At 29.4% G+C, this 24,676-nt stretch overlaps 4 protein-coding genes across 5 annotated transcripts; 2 read left to right on the forward strand and 2 right to left on the reverse strand.

Moving 5' to 3' along the window:
* Window positions 1-1,692: 1,692 nt before the first annotated feature.
* Window positions 1,693-6,066, reverse strand: LOC100167997 (MICOS complex subunit Mic60). Of its 2 annotated transcripts, none has more exons than XM_003240908.3 (13): window positions 5,827-6,066; window positions 5,650-5,747; window positions 5,388-5,579; window positions 5,118-5,224; window positions 4,881-5,024; window positions 4,455-4,593; window positions 4,188-4,392; window positions 3,962-4,099; window positions 3,575-3,706; window positions 3,290-3,518; window positions 2,489-2,644; window positions 2,140-2,425; window positions 1,693-2,078 (listed from the first exon to the last, which is right to left on the reverse strand). In XM_003240908.3, the coding sequence occupies exons 1-13, from the start codon at window positions 5,851-5,853 to the stop codon at window positions 1,880-1,882; spliced, it is 2,052 nt and encodes a 683-aa protein (XP_003240956.1). In that variant the 5' UTR covers window positions 5,854-6,066; the 3' UTR covers window positions 1,693-1,879. The 2 variants fall into 2 exon arrangements, with proteins under 2 accessions (XP_003240956.1, XP_001950414.1); XM_001950379.4 differs by having other exon boundaries at window positions 4,881-4,991; window positions 5,827-6,048.
* Window positions 6,067-6,347: 281 nt separating this feature from the next.
* On the forward strand, window positions 6,348-10,937 carry LOC100164588 (structural maintenance of chromosomes protein 3-like). Its single transcript, XM_003240907.4, has 2 exons — window positions 6,348-6,596; window positions 6,658-10,937. The coding sequence occupies exon 2, from the start codon at window positions 6,776-6,778 to the stop codon at window positions 10,388-10,390; it is 3,615 nt and encodes a 1,204-aa protein (XP_003240955.1). The 5' UTR covers window positions 6,348-6,596; window positions 6,658-6,775; the 3' UTR covers window positions 10,391-10,937.
* A 1,097-nt stretch (window positions 10,938-12,034) lies between these two features.
* LOC100162491 (serine/threonine-protein kinase RIO2) lies at window positions 12,035-19,284 on the reverse strand. Its single transcript, XM_008191701.3, has 7 exons — window positions 19,051-19,284; window positions 18,816-18,957; window positions 14,752-14,920; window positions 14,466-14,675; window positions 14,184-14,375; window positions 12,813-12,905; window positions 12,035-12,724 (listed from the first exon to the last, which is right to left on the reverse strand). The coding sequence occupies exons 1-7, from the start codon at window positions 19,114-19,116 to the stop codon at window positions 12,190-12,192; spliced, it is 1,407 nt and encodes a 468-aa protein (XP_008189923.1). The 5' UTR covers window positions 19,117-19,284; the 3' UTR covers window positions 12,035-12,189.
* A 467-nt stretch (window positions 19,285-19,751) lies between these two features.
* On the forward strand, window positions 19,752-20,858 carry LOC100160474 (DNA-directed RNA polymerase II polypeptide-like). The gene is given in 1 exon segment (NM_001162618.2): window positions 19,752-20,858. A coding segment is annotated over 1 exon segment (822 nt). The 5' UTR covers window positions 19,752-19,895; the 3' UTR covers window positions 20,718-20,858.
* Window positions 20,859-24,676: the final 3,818 nt, after the last annotated feature.

Consider the following 24,676-nt stretch of genomic DNA (forward strand, 5'->3'; position numbering starts at 1 on the left):
ATGCCAGTCAGGGTCGGATTTTGTAATAAATGTCTGATTTTTATGTATACAAAATTTATGGATAGATTAAAAATTATATAGATTATTATTTCAAAGTACATATATAAGTATCAATAGGAATACGAGTATAAGATAAGAAAAATCAATGTCAAATAGACAATAGTTCAATATAGAGGTACAGTCAGGGCCGAAATAGAAATTATGCGCCTCGGGGTATTTACAAAATTGCGCCACTGTTTTTGGCTAGTAGGGAAGGAACTGGGAGGTGGATGTCCATGTTCCACTGCGGGTACATACCTACCTACAAACGAACAAATAGATACCTAAATAATAAATATTTTCTTATTATACTTTAATTATATTGAATTTGTTTAGATGTCCATTGAAATGCTTGGGCATACACAGGCCACCAGTATCGACGGTAGTACAAACGGAGAAAGGCTTTCAGCTATCGGGCTCAGGTCTGCGCATCATAAACTTCATGCAGGCGTACATGAACTTCACCGGTATCGTGACTATGGCCTACGGCCATTCCGGGGTGAATCACATCCCCGAGATGGCGGCCATACCGGACAACGATAGTTCGCCGGTCGGCATAAAGGTGAAACACAAAAAGGTGGACTTGGCATTCGGCCGGTTCACGAGGATTTTCGATAGTGAGTCCGACGTAGAGTTCATCAAGGAAGACCAGATGGAATGCTTCACGTGGGGCTTGCCCAGCGGCATCGGTCACGACCCGACGCTTTGGATCAACTACGTAGCTGAATTCTCACTAGTCATCTGGATAATGATTATATTGAGCATAATATTGGCGTTCGGTGTAATCGTTGCACTCTCGCAACTCACGTTAGCACTGCAAAGACCGACGGCTACGGTCCAGTGGAGTCCACTTTTCATTCTGTTCTACACGTACGGCACGTTCATCAGCGCTCCAATCAAGGTCACCCCAAAATCGTGTGCACTGCAAATGTTTCTGTCCAACTGGCTGCTGTACAGCCTGGTGGTGACGAGCGCGTACCAGGCGTATTTGGGCAGTCTGATCACCATACCGCAAACGACGCCCGAAATCAACGACCAGCACACGCTGCTGAAGACCGACTTGAACTTAGTAGGCAGACAAGACATGTACTATCTGATCAACTCGTCGGCGGGCTCCAGCAATGATTTCAAAGAGTTAGTTGACCGCTATCAGATATTGCCACCCGAAGACTTCGGTCACTTCGTCCAAAGGATACTGTTGAAGAGAGACACGGCCGTCCTAGCGTCCAAACGCGAACTGATATTTTATGCACAAAGGTACAAGACGATTTTCAACGACTCGAGACACCTACACGTCTTACCCAAGTGCGTAATCGAATCATACTCGTCGACTTTTATGCTTCGAAAGGGATCGCCGTTTCGACATAGAATTAGTACCATTATGTCGCGACTCTCGGAGACGGGCATTATGCAGCAATGGGATCGGGCGAACCTCAAAGAAGAGCTGGTACACAGTATTGTATTTACCGAGGACACGATTCTTTCCATGTCACAATTCTACGGGGCGTTTGTGGTTTTGTTTTTTGGATTGATTTTGGGCTTCTGCGCATTTATAGGCGAAATCATTGTGTACATTATAAATACATTTTGTCTAAGGCAATCAAAGCAAATTGTGTTCTTAAACTGACTAAAAAAACATTAAAAAACTAGATGTTTGATCTACATATTTTAATAACAACATATTTCAAATAAATGATACAAAATTAGCTGTACTATAGCAGTATAATTTGTTAATTTAATTAATAAACATTTTGTATTAGACTCTGCTGACAAATAAATTGCAAGCTAACAACAATCCTATGATTAAAAACAAAAATTAATTCAATTAGAGAATGTTGCATTATATTGATGTATTACTAACGTCCACATGAGATCGTAAACTCTCTGACGCATAAGCTAAAAGGGTCTGAGCAGCTTGCTGTGTAGCTAAATAATCACGAGTTTCACTCATCCAATCAGATGCTATTATTTTAGCACCTCCCTTCAATAAATGCATATACTGCAAGGCCCGATAATAATTGTCTCTTTCTACCCAATACCTAAAGAAAAAAGATATTTATATCACACAATTTAATATTATTAAATAATATTTTAAACTACCTAGCTCGTTGGAGAATATCAATATTATTTAATTCATTAACATTAATAGGTTCATTGAATTCTTCTTCGGTAATTGGTATAGATGATTTAAAGGTGAAAATTGTAAATACAAATGATGTTATCAAATCAAATAATTTTACGTTGGTATCTGGTACTAATGCCATATGAAAAGCCTTATCTTCAACATTAAGAAATCTGTCTTTTAATGTTTCTTCTGAATAAACACCTCGAGTTAATACTCTTTCAGGTATTGTATCCAACAGTTCTTTTATTATTACGTGGTTTTCTAAATTAAAATAGTAACATTTCAACATAGTTTTATATTTAGTTTTAAAATATTCATACATACCACCTCCTGATTTCTTAATATTATTTACTAGTTCTTGTAAAGGTATTAATTCATGCTTTGAATCATTTTGATCAGTATCAATTGCCGCAGATAATGACTGACAGGCTGTCCATAAATAAAATGACTCATTAAGTTTATCTCGTTTTTTTGAATGCTCTAAAACAATAAACAAAGATTAACATTTCATTTTAAAAAATTAAGATTAAAAAACAGTTTTCTAAGACATGGTTCAAGAAATGAACATTGTACTTAAGAATCTTAAAAGATACAAATTAGAAATTGTCTATTTAATACATAATTCCGGTTAAATAAAAATAATATACAATTTTATCAAGTGAACATTATTTCACAAATTAGAAAATTTCTAAATAAGAGCTTTTTTTTTTTAAATGATAACTGATAAGTACATAAAAAGTATATTAGGTTGTTACGGAAGAGATAGACAGTTACTCGATTACTTACACTAAAATGATATATCTGATATCACGTAACAAATACTTTGGAAATGTGTAATTGGTTACAAGTTATAGTTGCAGTAACTTTGTTACAAGTTACAGATACAGTTACAATGTACTGAATTATTTACGTTTATAACAACACAGTTAAATATCTGTTTGTATAAGGGGTCCATAGGCAAAATGTTGTAAGCAATTTATTATAATTTAAATTTAAAAGTATTAACTTTGAAACTAATTAAAACAATGGTTAGGTGAATAATATTAGTTATTGATATTATATTAATAGTATTAATAATATTATTGTATTAATGATGTTATACAGATACAACTATAAGCTATATACCTTTTACTGCATCATTTATGCCATTCATAACAGCAATCATGCTCAAAACTTGTTCCTTATATTTAAGCTTCTCGGTTTCTGATTTTTCAGAATATTCCAAATTTACACGGCGTTCAACTTCCTTTTCGGCTAAATTGGCAGCTTCTTTTAAGTGATCCATGTGCACTTCAGTTTGAAATCTCAATTGTTCCTTAAACTTTGCCTCACTATTTGCCTTTGATCCAAAGCTCTATAGAAAAAATGAATTAATACAATTCTACAATAGTATTAAACATAACTCTTTACTTCATTGATAAAATTATTCATGTGCCTTCTACGATTTTTTTCTACTTGAAATCCCAAGACTTTATCAATAGCTTCAGGATTACCATTTTTTAATGCATGAACAACATCATTTACTTGTTCTTCACCAAATATCTAAGGAAATAAGTAATGATCTTTTTAGTTATGAAAAATTAAAAAATTGAAACATTTACAACTGTAGTTATTTGCATAGCTTAATTTAAGTGTTATTGATGTGTTTACTTATTCTCTGAGATAATAACTCCGAGAATATTATGTTGTATAAATAGCTCAAATAAATAACACAGTGCCTAATAAAAATGTGCACTATCGTTTAACAGATAAAAAAATAACAAAATTAAATAAAATTAAAATAATCTATACATTTACTTGTTGTTTAAACAATTCATTTTGATAAAACAGCAATTTTTGGGTAATGTAATCGACAAACACATCAAATTCAGCATCTGTCAATTTCATATTTTTATCATCGAGTCTTACATGAGGAAATAATGATTGTAACTCTTCCTATGAAAATAAACAATGCAATCAATAAGAACAGTATATCTGTTAGAACGAGATTTAACAGTATATTTTAGAAAATTGATTTACTTACTGAGAATCGTTTTCTTATATTGATAACTTGTCCATTATATTTATTAAATAGTAATAAGTCATCTTTTTCATTTAAAAAATTCTTTTCCAAAGTTTTAATCTCCGTTTTTAATTTCATAATATTATTTATAATAGTTTCTTTTTCTTCATTTGTTACATCATGTTTAGATTCATCTAATGAATATTGCATTTGATCTAAACGCTTCCTAATTAATTACAAAACCATACAATGTTAGTAATTACAATATTAGATTTTTTACATAATTACCTAGCTTCTTGAGCATTTACTTTAGCAGTTTGAAAGAGTTCATCTTTTTCCAGACTGACTTTTTGTAATTTTTTTAAAAAGCTACTACTGTGTTTGTGAGAAACATCATTAACAGTTCCATTTACTAGTTCATAATAGTCTACAAATAAAGTTTCATAAAGAATAAGACTTATTAGATTAATAGTAATAAAAAAATATTAGTACAAAATATGTAATATCATTTTCAAAAAATGATTAATAAAATGTAGTATTGTCAAATATGTACTCCAAACAAAGAAGTTCTTAAATTATAAGTTATTTAAAACCAACAACTTTTTTAAAGCACTTGCAAATTCAAGTGTAAGAATAAAAAAAAGTCCTCATCATATTTAGCAAGCGTCTGAAATCCTCTTAAATAATTAGAATGCATTGATATTAGTCACTCACTTTTTAATGCATCTAATGCTTCGGAATATGAATTTGAAACTTCTTTAACTATTATAGTTGCCTCACTTCTTATTCTTCTAAAGTCAGATGTTTCTTTTTCAGTATTTTTTCCTAAAATTTTATTTTTTCCAGTTAATTCCTTGTCTAGTTGAAAAATGTTTTTGTTAATATAAAATCATAAGTTAAGTTATATAAAATGGTAAATACCATAAATTTGTTTTAACAATTAATAGTTACCTATTGGTTTGTCTGTTTCTGCGGAAATTGTTTGTGATTCTTTTGTTTGAAGTTTTGAAGGTGTTGATTTAACAGATATATCATGATTATTAGTGGGAGGAACTAATCTAAAATTAATAACCATTCAAATTAATGTTAAATATTATACCTACACACATTTTAATCTATTTTAAATTCTATAAGTGTATATATTATCTAATATTAACTAGATTACCAAATATACCCATGCCATATACTATAAAACATTTATTTGGTAATCAAAATACTCACTTGGGTTTCTCACTGTTTGGTTTATTATGTATGGATTTATCTTCAAATAATAATAACTTTAAAAGTTCATCTGAACCATAAACATTAGTTTTTAACCACTGTCTAAATTTTGTATCGTATTTTGCATAAACGACGATGGTACTAAATCCAAATATTAATGAGCCCAGAGCGTATTTTCCTACATTTGATTTTCTGCCAACAAAACAGGTAACCAATTAACTGTAAAATTAAACAAAGGGTCTATTATGTGGTGCTAATATACCCAGAACTCGAGGAATTTGCATGAACAAATCTGTAGCCCAATGTATTTTTATGCGCTAAAGCAGACTGCCCAAATTGAAATTTAGCACCAGATGAAACCTGACAAGAAAAAAAAATTATTATAATTTCATACAATTTTTGTACCTATAGGTACCAAGCTTAATTTTGGAAAACTTACTTTTGAAAACCGTTTCAAATTTAACATGTTTAGTGACCGAAAACCTTTATTTAAATTAATTAAATATTCTAGCGATTGACACTCTTCTGTTCTAAGATTTTAACTAAATTAATGACAAACGAGTAATAAATAATAACGAACGGCAGTCAGCTTTTAGCAATTGCAAATTTGTTTAGCTAAATACTATATGGACAATTCGCAATTGGCAATAATAGTAATAAACTTACCCTTTTGAAAGTTGATAACACATTAAACTGATAGACAAAAACTCCAAGGACGTTAATTCTTGGATTCAAGATTGTATATTATCTACCACGGTTTAAGATATACGGTTTAAGGTATATCTTAAGCCGTGTTATCTACGGACTACGATTAAAAAGATATGATAACAGACAGATCATTTACCATAGAGAATGTATAAATCTATATTAATATATATCATCAATGATATTTACCACGGACGTGATATTTACATAATAAATTATTTTATTATCTACCTAAATACAGATTATTTTTTGTATTAATATCCTTTAACGATAATGTTGGCAGAGTGGCAGACTTCGATTTTTCATTACGGTAGCACTGCTTATCATTGAAAAATTGTAAACAAAACACAACTTCTTGTCTTCTTTAATACTGCTTTGCTAGTTTACCGACTTTTTGAAAGACGTATTTTATACTTTTATGTTTAATTCCGGAATATTTTTATTTGACACGTAGTTTTAATAAGTTTAAACTTAATTTAAGATATCTAATTATGTTAGACACAGGTAATAAATATGATGAACACTAGAGAATCTATTATAATAATTGGTTAATTATAATTTTTAGACAATGAAAATGAAAATAAGAGACTAATGAAGGGCACTATGAAAACTCAAAAACATAATCTTCGTACACGGTTTTGTCAAAAAGTACTAACCTCTACTTTAACGTACTAAGAAACACCATGTTTATCAAACAAGTAATTATTCACGGTTTCAAGAGTTACCGTGAACAAACAGTTGTGGAGCCATTTGACAAGAGACACAATGTTGTTGTTGGCCGTAATGGCTCAGGAAAAAGTAATTTCTTTTATGCTATTCAGTTTGTGCTCAGCGATGAGTTTTCTCATCTTCGGCCTGAACAACGTCAAGCATTGCTACATGAAGGTACTGGACCTAAAGTCAATTCTGCCTACGTAGAGATCATTTTCGACAATACAGACAATCGACTACCAATTGATAAAGAAGAGGTAGTGTTAAGAAGGGTTATTGGTGTTAAGAAAGACCAATACTTCTTAAATAAAAAAATGGTACCAAGAAGTGATGTTACTAATTTATTGGAATCTGCTGGATTTTCTCATTCAAATCCTTATTATATAGTTAAGCAAGGTAAAATTAATCAAATGGCAACATCTCCTGATTCACATAGACTCAAATTATTGAGAGAAGTAGCTGGCACTCGCGTGTATGATGAACGAAAAGAAGAATCAATTGAGATATTAAAAGACACTCAGACAAAATTGGATAAAATTGTAGAATTTATAAAAACTATTGAAGATCGTTTAAGCACATTGGAGGAGGAAAAGGAAGAATTAAAAGAGTATCAAGTATGGGATAAAAAAAGAAGAACTTTAGAGTATTGTATTCATGATAGAGAACTTAAAGAAACTCAAAGAAAATTAGAAGAATTAGATAGCCGAATGAGTAATGTTGATGAAGAACAAAAACGTCTTACTGCAAAAGTAAAAGAAGCAGCACACGAAACTAAAAAATCAACTAAACACTTACGTGATGCCAAACGTTTAGTACATAGTGTTAAAGAGGACAAAGATACTCTAAATTTAGAACAACAAGAATTGATTAAGCAAAAAACCAAATTAGATTTTACAATTAAAGATCTTACTGATGAAGTGCAAGGTGATAATAATTCTAGAGAAAGGGCTGTCAGAGAGTTGGAAAAGTTACAAGAAACTATTAAAACAAAAGAAGCAGACTTGCAAGAAATAAGACCTAAATATGAAGCTCAAAAGAAAAAAGAAGAAAGTTGTACAAGAGAACTTGGACTTAAAGAACAGAAGCGTAAGGAATTGTATGCTAAACAAGGACGTGGAAGTCAATTTGCATCCAAGGAAGACAGAGACCAATGGATTCAAAAAGAATTAAAATCTTTAACCAAGCAAATTAAAGATAAAAGTGAACATAAAGAAAAATTAACAGAAGATTTGAAAAAAGATGCTGAACGTTTATTAGAACTTGAGAACTTGGTGCATAGTAACTCAACTGAATTAGAAAAACAAAGGACTGCGATTGACGAGTATAATAAACGATACTATGAACTGAAAAAAAACAAGGACCAATATCAAAGTCAAAGAAATGAATTGTGGCGTAAAGAAAGTTCATTGCAACAAACTTACTCAACATTAAAAGATGAATTAGCTAAAGCTGATCAGTTGCTTCGAAGTATGGCTGGTAAAGCAATTTTAAATGGAAGAGATAGTGTGCGTAAGGTCTTAGAAATTTTCAAAGAACGTGGAGGATCTCAAGCCAATCTTGCTAAACAATACTATGGCCAAGTAATTGAAAATTTTGATTGTGATGAAAGCATACAGACGGCTGTTGAGGTGACTGCTGGTGGAAGAATGTTTTTTCACATTGTTGATTCTGATAAGATTGGAACACAAATCTTAAAAGAAATAAATAATCAGAATTTACCTGGGGAAGTAACATTTATGCCGCTTAATAGATTAACTGCTAGGACAATAAAATATCCACAATCCAAAGATGCCATTCCAATGGTCAACAAATTGAATTATGAATCTCATTTAGATAAAGCGATGAGATTTATTTTTGGCAAGACATTGATATGTCGAAATTTAGAAATAGCTACGAGTATATCTAAGCAAAGTATGTTAGATTGTATTACGATTGACGGAGATCAAGTATCATCAAGTGGTACGCTTACTGGAGGTTATTTTAAAAATGTCCGTTCTAAATTAGAAATCCAAAAGCAACGTAATGAATTAATGTCTCAAATAAAAGAATCCGAAGAACAGTTGACTGTACTTAGAACACAGTTAAATGACGTTGAAGGGAATGTTAATGTAGTCATGGCGGATATGCAAAAAACTGAAACCAAGAACAGTAAAGCTAAGGGAAATTTTGATAAATTAAAAGGAGATATCAGACTTATTAAAGAAGAAATGGTTGGAATTGAAAGATATAGAGTGACAAAAGAAAGATTACTTGTAACTGCCTCCTCAAATTTAGAAGCAATGCAAACTACAAGATCCGGTCTTGAATCTGAACTACACCAAGAACTTATGGCACAATTATCTGTCACTGATCAAAAAGAAATGGATAAACTTAATAATGACATAAAACAATTGACACAAGAGAATAAAACTGCATTTGCAATGCGTATGAAATTAGAAGCAGACAAGAATAAATTAGAAAATCTATTAACTAACAATTTGATTCGTCGTAGAGATGAATTGTTACAAGCATTACAAGAAATATCTGTTGAAGAACGTAAACGTACATTAGAAAGTAGTAGGTTAGAATTAAATGCTATAGAAAAAAAATTAGACACTATTAATGTAGATATGAAAAATATCGATACCAAAGTACAAGAAGCTGTCAAGAGGCAAAAAAAATGCCAAGAAGAATTGGACAAATGGAAAATTCAAGAAAAAGATGCTCAGGATAAACTTGAAAACGAATCTAAAGATCTTTGTAAAGTAACTTCTAAGCAAGAAATGTTACGTAAAAAATTAGAAGAATCGGAATCTAAAATCAACGATCTTGGGGCTTTACCCAATACAGATCTGGTTACGAAATATATGTCTTATTCTTCAAAAAATTTATTTAAAGAGTTAGAAAAAGCTAATAGTCACTTAAAACGGTTTAGTCATGTCAACAAAAAAGCGTTGGATCAATTTATAAATTTTTCAGAACAAAAGGAAAAACTAGTTTCAAGAAAACAAGAACTTGACCGTGGTTATGATAAAATAGAACAACTTATGAATGTTTTAGAACAACGAAAATGTGATGCAATACAATCAACATTTAAACAAGTATCCAAGTATTTTTCTTATGTATTTTCCAAACTTGTACCTGCTGGCCATGCGAAACTAGTCATGAAAACTGTTGGAGGTGAGGAATCAACAACAATTAATATGCGAGATGAGACTAGCGTTGGTAACTATTCTGGTGTCATGATCAAAGTGTCATTTGTTGGACAAGGAGGTGAAATGCGAGAAATGAATCAACTATCAGGGGGTCAAAAGTCTCTTGTGGCGTTAGGTTTAATATTTGCTATTCAAAAGTGTGACCCTGCCCCGTTCTACTTGTTTGATGAAATTGATCAAGCGCTAGATCCTCAACATAGAAAATCAGTTGCCGATATGATACATGAAATGTCTTCAGAAGCACAGTTCATTACTACAACGTTTAGGCCAGAATTGCTACAACATGCGCATAAGTTTTATGGTGTTAAGTTCCGTAATAAAGTAAGCCACGTGGAATGTGTTACCAGGGAAGATGCACATGACTTTGTGGAAGATGATACAACTCATGGGTAATAGGTTATTATATTGTACACTTAATCTCAAAGGTTTAAAAATTATTTTATTTTATCCAGCCGTTTAAATTATATCACATCAAAATTAATTTTAGTCTTTAGCCATTATTTGAACCACATGACATGGTGTACCTACCTAAACATTAAGTCAGTATTTTTTATGTATTGTTATTATAGAGATATTAATACATTTTCAGCATATTATCATTGAGGAGTTTCATTAAAATTCTACCAAATATTAATTAACACATGTTAACAATTCATGTCCAATACCTATTAGATATAAGATAATGACTCACACTTTTCATTGAATATTTGTATTGTTTTATATATTTACCAGATGATTGACTATTAGCATAAACACTATTTTGTTCGAAGGTAATGGAATTCCTATTACCCCACCATGGCACCGCAAATAGCAAGCATACTTGCTAAACAGTAACCACCAGTTGTTCTAATGTAGTAGAATTTTGATAGTTGAAACCCAAAGAGATAAAAACAAAATTTTAATAATTGAATTAATAATATATTTCATATTATATATGAAATTATACAAGAATTATTTTATTTGAATTATCGCGATTCAACTTTGATTTACCAATTACATTTTATTTTTACTTACCTCTAAATGATAAGATATTATTTATTACAGTGCGTATAGTTTCTATAATATGCTGTAAATTTATTGAGGAATTTGTTAACTTTAAATAATAGACACAGAATTGTATAAAATAAACATTAACAGACATTGAATAAAATTATTGTAATTTTTGTAACAATTTTGAAATATATTATTAAGTTTGCAACTTTATATATTATAATTATAAATAGTTAATAATAATTTTTTTAATGTAATTAATTTGTTTCCCAAATTTATATTAAGTTTAGTAATGTATAGTGTCAATACCAAGATACTTAGCTTAAAGATGTTAAATTGTATTTTTATTTTCCATGTGATTAAATTTAACAGAAATTCAACTCACAAAAGAACTCTTAATATCAAAATATTTCATTTAGGTAAATAACATTAAATTTTCTATAAAACAAGCTTTAATTGAAATATTTTTAAAATAAATATAATTTCTTGTTGAACTGTTTTATTTTAAAACAGCATTATATTTCTAGATCATCAGTATCAAATTTAAATTATAAAAATGTATACTGAACGTATAATAACATATTCATTTTTACAATAACATATAATATAATACTATAATACATTTATGTAGCGAAAATGGCCATATTGACAAAGCATAATAAATATCAATTAAAAAAAAAAATAATCTGATATTGTGATCAATAAATTATTTTAAATTTAAATATACTTATAACTTTTATCATTGTTTATTGCATGATATTTTTGCAATTTAAGTTTGTTTTAATTTGAAATATTTTGATGAGCTATTTAATAAATACAGTTTTAAACATTTTTTGTTAATTATTGTAATGGATATTTGTCATAAAAAATGATCAAAATTATAAATAATTACTGTAAGAATTTATTTTATTTTAAAATACAGTTTTACCATTGCAACGTTGCTACTTTTAAGTAAATTAATTTCTTGCAATTCAATTTTGAATTTTGAATTTTTTATTCTTGGATGTGAACATTTATATATTTAACCTATGTAAAATACTTCGAATATAGTTTTAATTAAAATTGTGTTGTTTTTATTTTCAATAGTAAGGAATTAAGATTCAAAACAAAAAGTACAACAAATATTATGTTATTATACAATATACATTTAATTATGTTATACTCTATAGTATAATAGTTCTAAATTGTACATGACAAGATATTTAACCCCATATTCCAAAACTATCTTTAATAGTATCTTTGTTATCTCTTCTTTGTCGATTTACAGCACTGGCTTCGCCTTTGGCAAGATTTCTATGTCTTACTGCTGCCCTTTCTCTTTTTGCCAATGCTTTTTTCACTCTGTCTCTAATTACTTCTGGTGGTATAGTTGTAGCTGTTGACATACTTCTAACACTATGTATATCTGAATAACATACTTTTGATGCAACACTTTCACAATCATCATTTTCACTTAATGATACATATTCTTCAGATTCTGATTTTACATTATCTGACATTTCTTTAGCTGGTGGGACAGTAGAGTTTCCAAGAACCTCAGAAGACTCTTCTTTCATAAGTTCAGCCACTCGTTCTGCTAAATGTTCCACTTCATCTTTTTCATTTTCATAAAAATCACTTTCTTCTCCTGATCCTTCTTCTATACTATCGACCATACCCAGTTCATGTAATAAAAATTGGTCCATATTTTTTGTAAAACCACTAGCTGACACTTCGACGTCTAAAAATTCTTCTCGACTATTAATATTAAAATTATAAATGCAAAATAATTAGAAAATATATTTCACATAAAATAATTATGATTTGGTTTTTAAACATCACTTACACAATATCTTCAAATACCGGATATAAGTGGCTTTCGTAATCAAATCTCTTTTTAAAAAATGCTCTGATGCATTTAACATCTCTGTCAAAATACCTAGAATTAAAAAATAGATTTTAATATCAACAAATATAAGGTTGAACAAGTAATTAATTTATAACTCATAATTGGACTGTTTTTCAAACATTTATTGGATCGTGTGAGAAAATTGACCTCCCGTTTGGCCATTCCTGTAGTCATAATCACGATTTCAAGATAATAACGTGTACACGAATCATGGATAATAATAGTCACAAATAATGCGATTATTACGATAATAGTAACACCGACAATGCATCAACATAATATTATTCAATAAGAGAACCCTAAAATAAATATTAACTTTTATAAAGTAATTTGAGGAAAAAAATATTATAATATTATGTTAACAGTCTTGTAAAGAATACTTTTTAAATGTGGATTATTTGGAGGGGCAAAAGTATCATTTCTGATATCCCCCCTAGTCCCCCCCCCCATCCAAAACAATTATACCACTGATAGTTGGTGTCATATTATAAGGTATTTCATAAATAATTTATAGTAACACATTGATGGTTCAATTTATTATTTTTCATTAATTCTATAATGGAGACAGGCAAAAGGAGATAATATAAAATTATAGACTATTTTTTACTGATCCAGTCATCCATTACCTAAACCTCAAAATTGTAAATATGGCAGATAGGGCGTTTTTATGTGTGAATGACAAAATTGAAAATAATAAGAATATTATTGGTTATCATAGTAAAACAATTCTAGACTTTTATGAAATCAAATTATTGAAGTTCAACATAGTGCAACCTCATTGTAGTGGAATATATAATTTTAATGCAATAAAATAATATGTTTATTTTAGTAACATTGAATAATGTACATAAAAACTAATTATATATTATTTTGGAAATTACTAATTACCTATATTGTTAGCATGGGCATATTTAGGCACAGGTGCAATAGCATGAGACAAGATGGGCAACATTTTATACTAATAATTCACAATACTTCTATTTTTGTATGTGGTTACTCACTTAACCAACTGTACCAATCCTACCAACTGTAATACCTACAATACCTGATGGGCCTAAGTGCCGGGCTGAAGTACAATAAAAAAAAAATTGTTAATACATCATCTTACTATATAGTATACTATATACGTATGTTAAACACACTAGAAATTTGCTAAGCTGAACCGGTTTAAAATTATCCGACACCAGGATAATGAACCATCTCAATGATAATTTCAAAACATATTGGTGGTTTTTTTCACACCGGTTTGATTGAGTGAATTTCAATGTACAATACATGATGGGTGAAATACTTATAATATATACTCACATTTCAGCATTAGCATGAGTAACTGACACCATTTGTGGAAAATCAATCACGATGGGTTTTTCTTCATCATTAATCATTATATTAAATTCATTGAAATCACCATGTATAACTCCATGTTGAGCAAAACGAACAATTAAATTCATGAGATCATCATACAAATTTTCTACATTATCAACTTCATAAAGACGAGATCTAAATAATTTAAAAAATTTAAACTTAGTTTAAAAAAAAAAAATACTATAAGCTTTCTTATATTTAAGTATAGAAAAGGAAAATACTTACAAAGGATGTCCATTTACTAATTCCATAAGCACACAGTGTCTATTGATATCAATGGGTTTCGGAACGGGAAAATCTCTTTTTGATAGTGCCTCCATGTAAGCATATTCTTTTGTAGCTGAAATTCTTGACAAATACAGCCAACCAGCCTTGTGACGATGTGCATGATAATCCCGTTTTTCTTTTAAATTACGAAAACATGTCCTTCCCAATCTACACAATGACAAATAAATATATAGGTAATATAATTTCACATTTTAAATTATAAAAGTTAAATATTCAAGAATACCTATGTAATTTTAAACATATTGGTTTATCCTCAGGATCAGCAACAACATAAATGTTAGATTCTTTACCAACCCCAATCTGATTACCAAATGATGATATAAGTTGACGCGAAGTAAGTGTTTTCAGTGCCAAATAGTCATATCCAGTATTAGTTAATCTATAACCATCATCTAAATAACAAAAATGGAATATATATTTGTTGTTTAATTAACTTCATAAATATTAATTTTTATGTATAATACGTGTCCAATATATGTCCTAAAGTTTAAATTGACCTATTGGATAAGCAATTATGGAAAAATATGTGGCCTAATAATAATATTATATTATATAATTAAATTCCCAACAATTGTACCTAGATAAGGTTATATTGGTAATTGTGAGCACGTTAGCTTTCGTCCAACAAATTTAGAGCTGTTAAAATAAAATAGGAAAAAATATATTATAGGCAATTTAACAGTCCATCAGTTAGTGTGTTTGTGTGTTGTACGATGAATGTGTACTATATATTAAGTAAATTACTATTGTAATTTTTTGTGTCAATTATTCGGTAAACAAGGTTTCTAAAATTTAATAAATCTATTCTATTCTATAAAAAAATTATTTATGAGTTAAGACAAATTAATCAGTGCAAAATGTATATAAAATAGACAGACATTACCTTTATCATATAAAAAAAAAACAAATGCAACATAATAAAAAACGCCATTTAAGCTGAAAGAAAAAAATACGATTCTAAAAGAAAATTATAACTTAACATCTATACTTATTGCTCTATAAGAAAATTAAATAATATTTTCACAGAAATACTTTTATCGATTTTTAGTGGTAAATGTAACAGTTGATTAAGTCAAACGGAAATAATGAAGCCCGTGTCGTTTTGGGTGCATGAATTATCAATCCGTTTATTGGTCATACTTTAATCAATTGAAGTAAATCAACAATTTTAGATTGGTATAATTTATGCAGGGATGTTTTGAGGAAAACATTAACCAAAGATAATAATGGGTAGAATAAGTGCCATAATTAAAATCGACAAATCCCTAGGTATAAAATAAAAATCAATATAGTGGGTAGACGAGATACAGTAAGTGTTAAAAGTATTAGAAAATATAAGAAATTATAGGAAAAGAATAAAAGGACCTTGGGTTTTAGGGAATAAGGGCACCTGCAGTGGGTACTTTTGGAATCATTCCTCCCCCCTCCCGTTATTATAGTTAATATTCATGTTTATTATCATTTGAAGAATAAAAATTATTATTAATCTTGACTTTAGCCCCCTTCAGTTTATATATCTACAGGAGTGCCCTTGGTTGGGAAAACAATGATATGCTCGAAAGACGATATTTTATAGTGAACAATTATCTTCAATGACAAAATGGAGAGCCTATCCCTGTTTTGATAGCCACAGATATACCACAGTGAATCATCAACAAAATGTTGTTCCAAACACGCAAAAATCAAAGTTTTGTGGCTAGTTACTAAAACAAAACGCAAAAACAATATAAAAACCAATGCTGCTTCTACTTTGCTCACTAGACAGCTTCAGTAAGATTGGTTCCCTACAGTGGCGTATACAAGGAGGGGATGTGGAGGACAGACCCCTCCCATTGGCTTTTTTTGCCAAACTAGATTTGTTAATTTAATTATTATTTATTTAATTTATATTTAATGATGTAGCATTTTATAATATAGAAGTTTTGACTTTATGGAGTAATGGAGTGGATAAATTTCCGTATTGTGTTTGATGTGAATTTTGAATCAATTTAAATTATATTTATTATTCCTTATTGTTAAATATTCTACTACCTAAGTAAAAAGTTTTGATAGGGTGGGGGATTTTCCAATTTTCCCCTCCCATTTAGCTATGTCCTTTTATTTTTTTGATCTCCCTTTCAGAATTCATGTCTACGCCACTGGTTCCTTATATAAAAAAAGATACAATCTTTATAGTATATCTTTAATACATGTAATTTACATTTTACTACACTCCTTAAACGAAAAAACTTTGCCAAAATTTAAATCTATCTGCCTACACGACTGTGCATGTGCTCCGCAAAAAACTAACGCAATCTCAATGTGTAAGTGGATGTCGCTCTACTGTACAGTAGGTTACAAGTGAGTCACTGTATAATGGATAGTATTAAATTTGAATTGAATGATATAATATCACTGTATAAAAAAAACGATTCTGAGCGGAGATGGTATGTCAGTCTAGGTATAAGGTATCTTATATACTTATCTATGGTATTAAAAAAAAAATTGACCAATAATAGGTATCTATAATAAATTCCAAATTAATCATATCACAATATCCATTAGGTATAACGCGTTATACATCAACGACAAGTCGTGGTACTATCATAGATATATAATAGTATACTTTAGAAATTTCAATAATATACAATCACAACAAAATAACTAAAATATTTATTCCAGGTTTTTTAATATGTGGTTTCGTCCAAATTTGAGCTTAAAATGACTATAAAAATAAATTGTGCTTATGTATTTTTTAGATTTTTTGGTAACAGAATTAACTACTTAGGTGGAATCTTGTTTTACATTTTTAATCCTTAGATATAAAAATTGAACATTTTATAAACTTTTAACTATGAAATAATTATTAAATTTTAAATTTGATAAATTTTGTCAAAATTCGATCTTTAAATGCTTATAAAAAAAAATTGTGCCTATGTATTTTTAATATTTTTCAACTGCTATTGTAACAATATATCAGGAGCCTTGTATTAAATTTTTACACTTTTGGCCCAACAGATAAAACTTTATTGATATTTATAGAAAAAAAAACTAAAAAAATTGAAAACTGACAATGTCCGTAAACAGCTTAAAGTGTCAATTTATTTTCAAAATTTCATCGTATATAGAAAATACTAATATAAACATTCAGTGAAATTTTCAAGTATCTACAGTCATTCGTTTTTTAATTACAACAAAATAAGAAAATTGTTACATGAGAAATCGAGTGAATATCAAATGTTGTAAAAATATGAATTTCAAACGATCATAAAAATTTAATTTTACTTTCTTACAGATATTTTTTGTTTGATAAAGGTAGATAATCTTATAAGGAATCTTGTATTACATTTTAAAATCTTAGATTTAAAAAGAAAAATTTTTACGAATTCTTAACTCAAAATAATTTGCTAATTTTCGTGATTTTTCCATATTTTGTCAATTTTGAACTTTAAATGCTTATAAAAAAAAACTATGACTAAGGATTTTTAATATTTTTTATCTGCTTTTGAAACAATATACTAGGAGCCTTTTATTAAATTTTCAAGCTTTTTTAATCAACAAATAAAATTTTATTGATATTTTTAGAAAAAAAACTAAAAAAAATGAAAAGTGACAATGTCCGTAAAGGGCTCAAAATAAGTCAAAATATTTTGAAAATGTTATGGTGTATAGAAAATGCTAATATAATCATTCAGTCAAAATTTCATTAACGTACTAGGGTCATTTTTTTTAAAGTTACACCAAAAACCAAATTCAATTTTGTGAAAAATCGATTTTGCGTAAAAATTCCCGTTTTTCCTTAATTTTTCTTTGGTTTTTCTTGCCGCTTTTGAAAATTACTGGGAATTTTAAATTTTGACCTCCCCAATGCATCAACGATATTCACTTTCTGATCGAACAAGATACTGAAGTTGAAAATCGTAGCATTATTTCGACTACTTATCGTGTACACACACAAAAAAAAAAAAAACATCATTGTAAAATCAATACATTCATCGTTCCACTCAGAATCTAAAATTATGATAAATAAACGTATCTACAAAATGTTTACATATAGAAATGTGTAGTAACAAGTGTTCAGTAGGGCAAATAAACATAGTTTCAAATAACGACAGGAAAATTATTTGTGTTTAGAGTTAACTTTGTATTTATTATAGATTCAATTTATAATTATTAATTCTTGTCAACTGAAGTTTTAAAATTGTTTAAAAAGAATGACATTTCTAGTTTTTAAATAACCAGACTACCTTCTCAGTAGCTATTGTAAATTTGTAAGCCAACAATAATATAACAAACTAATATACTAACAATGTTTTCCTCTTTCATATGACAACAGCCTATGTTTGCAGAGTTCCTTTAAGATTTTGTGTACACCACCATGATGCAGATTTGCAATTGAAGCAGCCAATGTAGCTGGAACTAGTTCATGGTTTTTCATTCCCATTTCAATCTGTTTAGTACATACATTACGAACATGACTACTACAGTGCTAAATGTTTTCACTTAAATGTTTACGTGACATTTTACATTTAATAATACTTACAGCAGTCAAAACTCTAAAATCTTCCCGTGTCAAATAACGGAGCATAGCCACGTTTAACTTCCCCATAATTATAATTTTTTAGGACTTCCTACTCGTGTTTAAAAGTCATGAATTTGTTTGATGCTTTTGCCCTTTGAGAATTGCGATTCCGGCCTCCGGGTTTATCTATGGACTATGGATACTCCAGAAATCAGAATCCTGCAATATTCTAATCACAAGTTACAAACACAAGTACACAACGTGAAAAATTGATAATATATTTATTAAAAACATAACCTTAAAGTTGAAATTAAAATGACAAAGTGTACATCACGATATAATTATATCTTTAATCGTGGTGTACATCATGAAAAAATAAATAGGTATGTCAACAACATTACCAGTTTAGAAACAGATTGCGCACCCACCCTCCGCCAAGTTTTGTACTGTGACGTAGCATTTCTCCGGTTCTCATTGGTCCACCGCTGTCATTGCCGCAATAGCCGCCGCCGCCGAAGACAACACCACCACTCCACCGCTCAGCCAGTTGAAGAAATGCTACGTCACAGACTTGCGTATCACGAGTTGCTGACATACCTATATATTTTGTCATGGTGTACATTAATTATTTACAAGTTTACTGTTTACGTTTACAACCGTGGTCTTCTATTTTTTTGGTTTGCTGGAATACTTGATTACTTCGATGGTTGAGAGTTGTTGACAGTTTCATACTTGAGATAACGATATTTAATATTTATTTTTTATTGTGTTTCTAGTGTTCTTACGACCCTACAGCATCAACTACATCTATAGACATATTATTATTTTCGACAAGTTAATCAGCCTTTAAAAAAAAAACAATAATCATGCCGTATGCTAATCAACCTTCCGTACATATATCTGAACTGACTACTGACTCAATTAAATTTCAAATTGAAGACACTGATCTTAGCGTTGCGAATAGCTTGCGTAGAGTTTTCATCGCAGAAACACCGACATTAGCCATTGATTGGGTCCAGCTGGATTGTAATTCAACAGTGTTAAGTGACGAGTTTATAGCGTCCCGTATTGGTCTTATACCATTGACATCCGATGAGATAGTCGATCGCCTTCAGTACTCCAGAGACTGCACATGCTCAGACTTCTGTCACGACTGCAGTGTAGAATTCAACTTACATGTTAAATGTTCAGAAGAGATGACAAGACACGTAACTACTGCAGATTTGGTGAGCAATAATCCACGCGTAGTACCAGTTACTTCAAGGAACCAAGATAGCGATATTAATGAATATGGTGAAAAAGATGATATACTAATTATTAAATTGCGTAAAGGACAAGAATTAAAAATTAGAGCATTTGCTAAAAAGGGATTTGGCAAGGAGCATGCTAAATGGAATCCTACTACAGGTGTAAGCTTTGAATATGACCCAGACAACACAATGCGACACACATTGTTCCCAAAGCCAGATGAATGGCCTAAAAGTGAATATTCAGAACTTAATGAAGATCAGCATGAAGGACTATACAACTGGAGAGCAAAACCAAACAAGTTTTTCTTCAATGTAGAAAGCTGTGGATCATTAAAGCCTGAAAATATTGTTCTAATGGGAGTTGCTGCTCTTAAAAATAAACTATCAAACCTCCAAACTCAATTCACACAAGAAATGGATGCACTTGCTATAAATTAATTTTAATTAATATGTGTACATTTAATTGTTTCTAATGATTTTACTTCATTCAAAAAAAAAAAAATGTACCTATACTTATATATTTAAATTTTAAGTTTTTAATCAATTAAAATTAAAAATAAATAATTATTTATATGCCTATTATGCCTGTATAGTTATTTTACTACTTATTTTCCAATTATTTTCTCGTACATAATAAATAATAATATATTTAAAATACTATAGAATGATCAATCAACATGTTTATCAAGATATACCATATAGATTATAGGTACTTGCTAATTTGCCAACAGCAAAATTGAATTACACATTCATTGATATAAGGTAAAATTACTAATAGGTAAGTGTATAGATATAATGGGTGCTAGGAAAAAAATTGGTAAATAACCATTTTAAAAATTAATCGGTAAGTGTAAATCTAAAAACTTATGGTATTATCATTTATCACAAAATAGATTAAATTGCTTGTTGATATTTACAAAAGAAATAAAAAATTTTAATCTACTATAAATAACTCAAAAAGATTCAAAATATTTAAAAAGAATTATGTCTGTAGTATAAATATATATATACTATAGGTATATAGATTGTCAGATAAAAATTTAATATTATAGGGAAATGGCAAGCGTAACAAAAACTACATTATAATTATTAAGCTTAACATTTTACAATAAGTAATGTTTCTTTAAAATTTTTTTTTGTGCATCTTTATTTGAGCATAAATTCACAATAATTTTTTATGAGTCAAAATCACGAAATTTCCTATATTATTTTAAGTTGGAAATTCCAAAAACTTGTCGTTTTATATCCAAGATTTTAAAATTGAATTCAAGATTCCTTAGAAGTTTTTCTACTTTTAACCAAAAAAATGCCTACTGAAAAGTCAAATTAATTATTTATGAGCGTTTGAAGTTCAAATTTTTACGAATTGTACATTTGTACCAGCTACAGTATTCACTCGATTTCTCTTTGAACAATTTTCTTAATTATTGTCCAAAACTGAATAACCGTAAGTACTTGAAATTTACACCAACTGTTTATTTTATCAGTTTCTATACAAGATAACATTTTCAAAATATCAATTTACTGAATGCAGGGAGTCAAAACGGGTTAAAATATTTCGGGTTTCGTGTTAAAAACCGGGTACAATTTTTTGCGGGTTTCGTTTTTCGTGTTAAAAACCGGGTAACATTTTTTACGGGTTTCTGGTTTCGTGTTAAAAACCGGGTACAATTTTTTGCGGGTTTCTGGTTTCGTTTTAAAAGCCGGGTACAATTTTTTGCGGATTTCGGGTTTCGTTTTAAAAACCGGGCACAATTTTTTGCAGATTTCGGGTTTAAAACCTGGTTACACTTTTGTGGGTTTTAAATTTTGAGTAGGCGTGACTAGACTTCATCCGCAGTGGCAGCCTAGCTAATAACCGGCGCTACCTTATTATTGAACCGAAAAAAAGTCTATACGCCAAAGGCCGTATTTTTTAAGGCCTCCCCTCACTAATGAAATATTTATGATTTAAAAAAAATTGGAATTATCTATCTACAATAATTATTAATGTATAAAACATAAGTACAATAATTGCAGTAATTTAAGTTTAGAAATATTATACATGTACAGCCCTGGATTACACATTTACATTTTACACCACCTAGCTACAAATCAAAAATAATACAACAATAATATCCAATAATAGACGCGTACCGTCGTCGTCTGTCTTAATTCTTTATACATTATAGCCTATAGGTACTTTATAGTTTATACTTTATAGTAGATTTTTAGGAAGCCAGGAAATCAATTTGACAATACATGTTTGACTTTATTACCAAAATAAAGATACTACCTACATAATTTTGTCAAACATATCTTTGTAACAGTGCCGCAAATAGGAAAAATGCTTAGGAGGGGGGGCTTCTTGGCTCAAACCCCAAATTTTTTTTTTTAAATTATAATATATATTATATTATTATTTTTTCAGGAGGATTTGACTGATTTTTGGTGTGCTAAGCACCGCCAAGACCCCCCCCCCCCTATTTGCGCTTTTACTGCTTTGTAAGCATCTAAATAGTAATTATAATGAGACCACAAAAATACATTTTATATTTTTTAAATACAAGTTGTAACCCTTCTGATTTAAAACTCAGTTCACCGGCGCCTTTCAAAAATTTCCGTGGGAGCCCAGGCACCCCAGGCTGCTACCGTATACATGCCTATTATTTGTCTGAGTGTTACTGGTAACGGTTTCAAAATTCAAACCATTAATATATAAGTTCAATAACAATTACAGACTAGGTACAGTACTCAACCTATACAAATATTCAAACATTGTATACTTGTAAAAAATGTGTATTAAATGTTATTTCTTAATTGTTTGGACAAATTTAAAAGACATATTAATTGTAGACACTAGACAGTAGACAGTATAATACTATAATAGTATAATATACTGAGTACCTACCTAATGAGTATATTATAGTGTATCTAGTGTCTATCTACAATTTTAGGCAATAGCCATACAATAATTGTAATTGATACAACAAGATAACAATAATGATAATTTGAAAAATTAAAAAAGACAACTCAAATAAAATTATCTTTAATTCTTTTATAAATTATAATTTTATATTTTATATTATAAAATTATAAAATGTTAATTTTTAACAATAAAGTTTATAATGTCTAATGAACATGATAACATTAATGCAACCATTATGTATTTATGGCTGCTAATTTGAATTGAGTGTTACATTTGATAATCAAAATAGGTACTCTCTAAAAGTGCAGGAGAGAGATTTCCTCGCAGGTCATTTAATATAAATTTTAAGGTGGAGAAAGTCCTTTCAACACTAACCTGAAAACAATTTTAGTATAAGTCTTACAATCATTGGAAATATAAAATGACTTAATCTTTCAAGCTTACTTGTGGGGCTGGTATGGACATTAAAATTTGTGAAATTTCATACAACTCAGGCATTTCTTTTTCGTTCAAACTCCAGTATTCTCTAATATCAGACTCATATGAAATTCTTTGAACTCCATTATATGATTTCACAATTTCACAAATATTAGGTTGTAATAATGTACTATTAGTGGTAATACAATCGTTAACACTTTTCGATTTTAAAAATAACTCAAAGTCATCACTTATATCAGTTTCATTATCGACAGATGTAACATACACATTTTCAGGTTCATTTACTGTACACACTTCTTGTGGTCGGCCAACGTTTTTCAAAGCACATATCAAACTCCATAGCTTGCAGATATGGTCTTGCGCTTTTTTTTTTAAATTCGGGAACAAGAAGTATTTGAAAACGAGGATCCATATATATAGCTAAAAAAGCCAATGTCCTTATAACTAATTTGTTTTTTATATGATATTGTATATTTATCCCAATTATCCCTCTATTTAATCTAGTGCAACAATCCATTTTTAATGATATTGGGTGGTTATTTATATCTTTTTTTATAGTGTTCATGATTTTTTCTGCTTCATCCACAATATGTACCCTTATATTTTGTGGGTTAATAGAAAAATCTGTAAAATAGATGCATATAAATTATTTTTTAGAATAAAAGTTCTTAAAAAATAATTATTGGTAGTGATTCTAAAAATAAATGGTCTATTAATGGGTAAGTAACTACTTTTAATGCTAAGACATGTAGTAACGTGAAAATGGACTGTGCGCGCAGTGTATATATATTTACTTCTTTTTTATTATTTATGATTCGTTGTCTAGGTATATTGCGTACACAGTCACATACTTCAAGTTATTACCTTCTCATATATATATATACATATATCCACCTCCGTTGATATATATGTATATATATATATAAGGATTTAATTATATGCTAAATTGACTCACCCTAATTTGATTGAGAATTCGTTAGACGTTCGATGAACAAAGAAAGAATAAATGGGCTTGATATTGAACCACTTTTAATTTATTTTTTTAAATCAA

Source organism: Acyrthosiphon pisum, chromosome A2, assembly GCF_005508785.2.
Source record: "Acyrthosiphon pisum isolate AL4f chromosome A2, pea_aphid_22Mar2018_4r6ur, whole genome shotgun sequence".
Classification (NCBI taxonomy): Eukaryota; Metazoa; Arthropoda; class Insecta; order Hemiptera; family Aphididae; genus Acyrthosiphon; species Acyrthosiphon pisum.

What these genes read in the sequence shown, in the direction of transcription:
- LOC100167997 (XM_003240908.3), bottom strand. Translation starts at nt 5,853, where the DNA reads ATGTTAAATTTGAAACGGTTTTCAAAA. An exon ending in GCAAATTCCTCGAGTTCTGG is followed by an intron (nt 5,580 to 5,649) that starts GTATATTAGCAC and finishes TTTTGTTGGCAG; the next exon opens with AAAATCAAATGTAGGAAAAT. An exon ending in TGAATAATTTTATCAATGAA is followed by an intron (nt 3,519 to 3,574) that starts GTAAAGAGTTAT and finishes TTTTTTCTATAG; the next exon opens with AGCTTTGGATCAAAGGCAAA.
- LOC100164588 (XM_003240907.4), top strand. Translation starts at nt 6,776, where the DNA reads ATGTTTATCAAACAAGTAATTATTCACGGTTTCAAGAGTTACCGTGAA.
- LOC100162491 (XM_008191701.3), bottom strand. Translation starts at nt 19,116, where the DNA reads ATGGGGAAGTTAAACGTGGCTATGCTCCGTTATTTGACACGGGAAGAT. An exon ending in TTAGTAAATGGACATCCTTT is followed by an intron (nt 14,376 to 14,465) that starts GTAAGTATTTTC and finishes TAAATTATTTAG; the next exon opens with ATCTCGTCTTTATGAAGTTG. An exon ending in ACTCATGCTAATGCTGAAAT is followed by an intron (nt 12,906 to 14,183) that starts GTGAGTATATAT and finishes TTTTAATTCTAG; the next exon opens with GTATTTTGACAGAGATGTTA.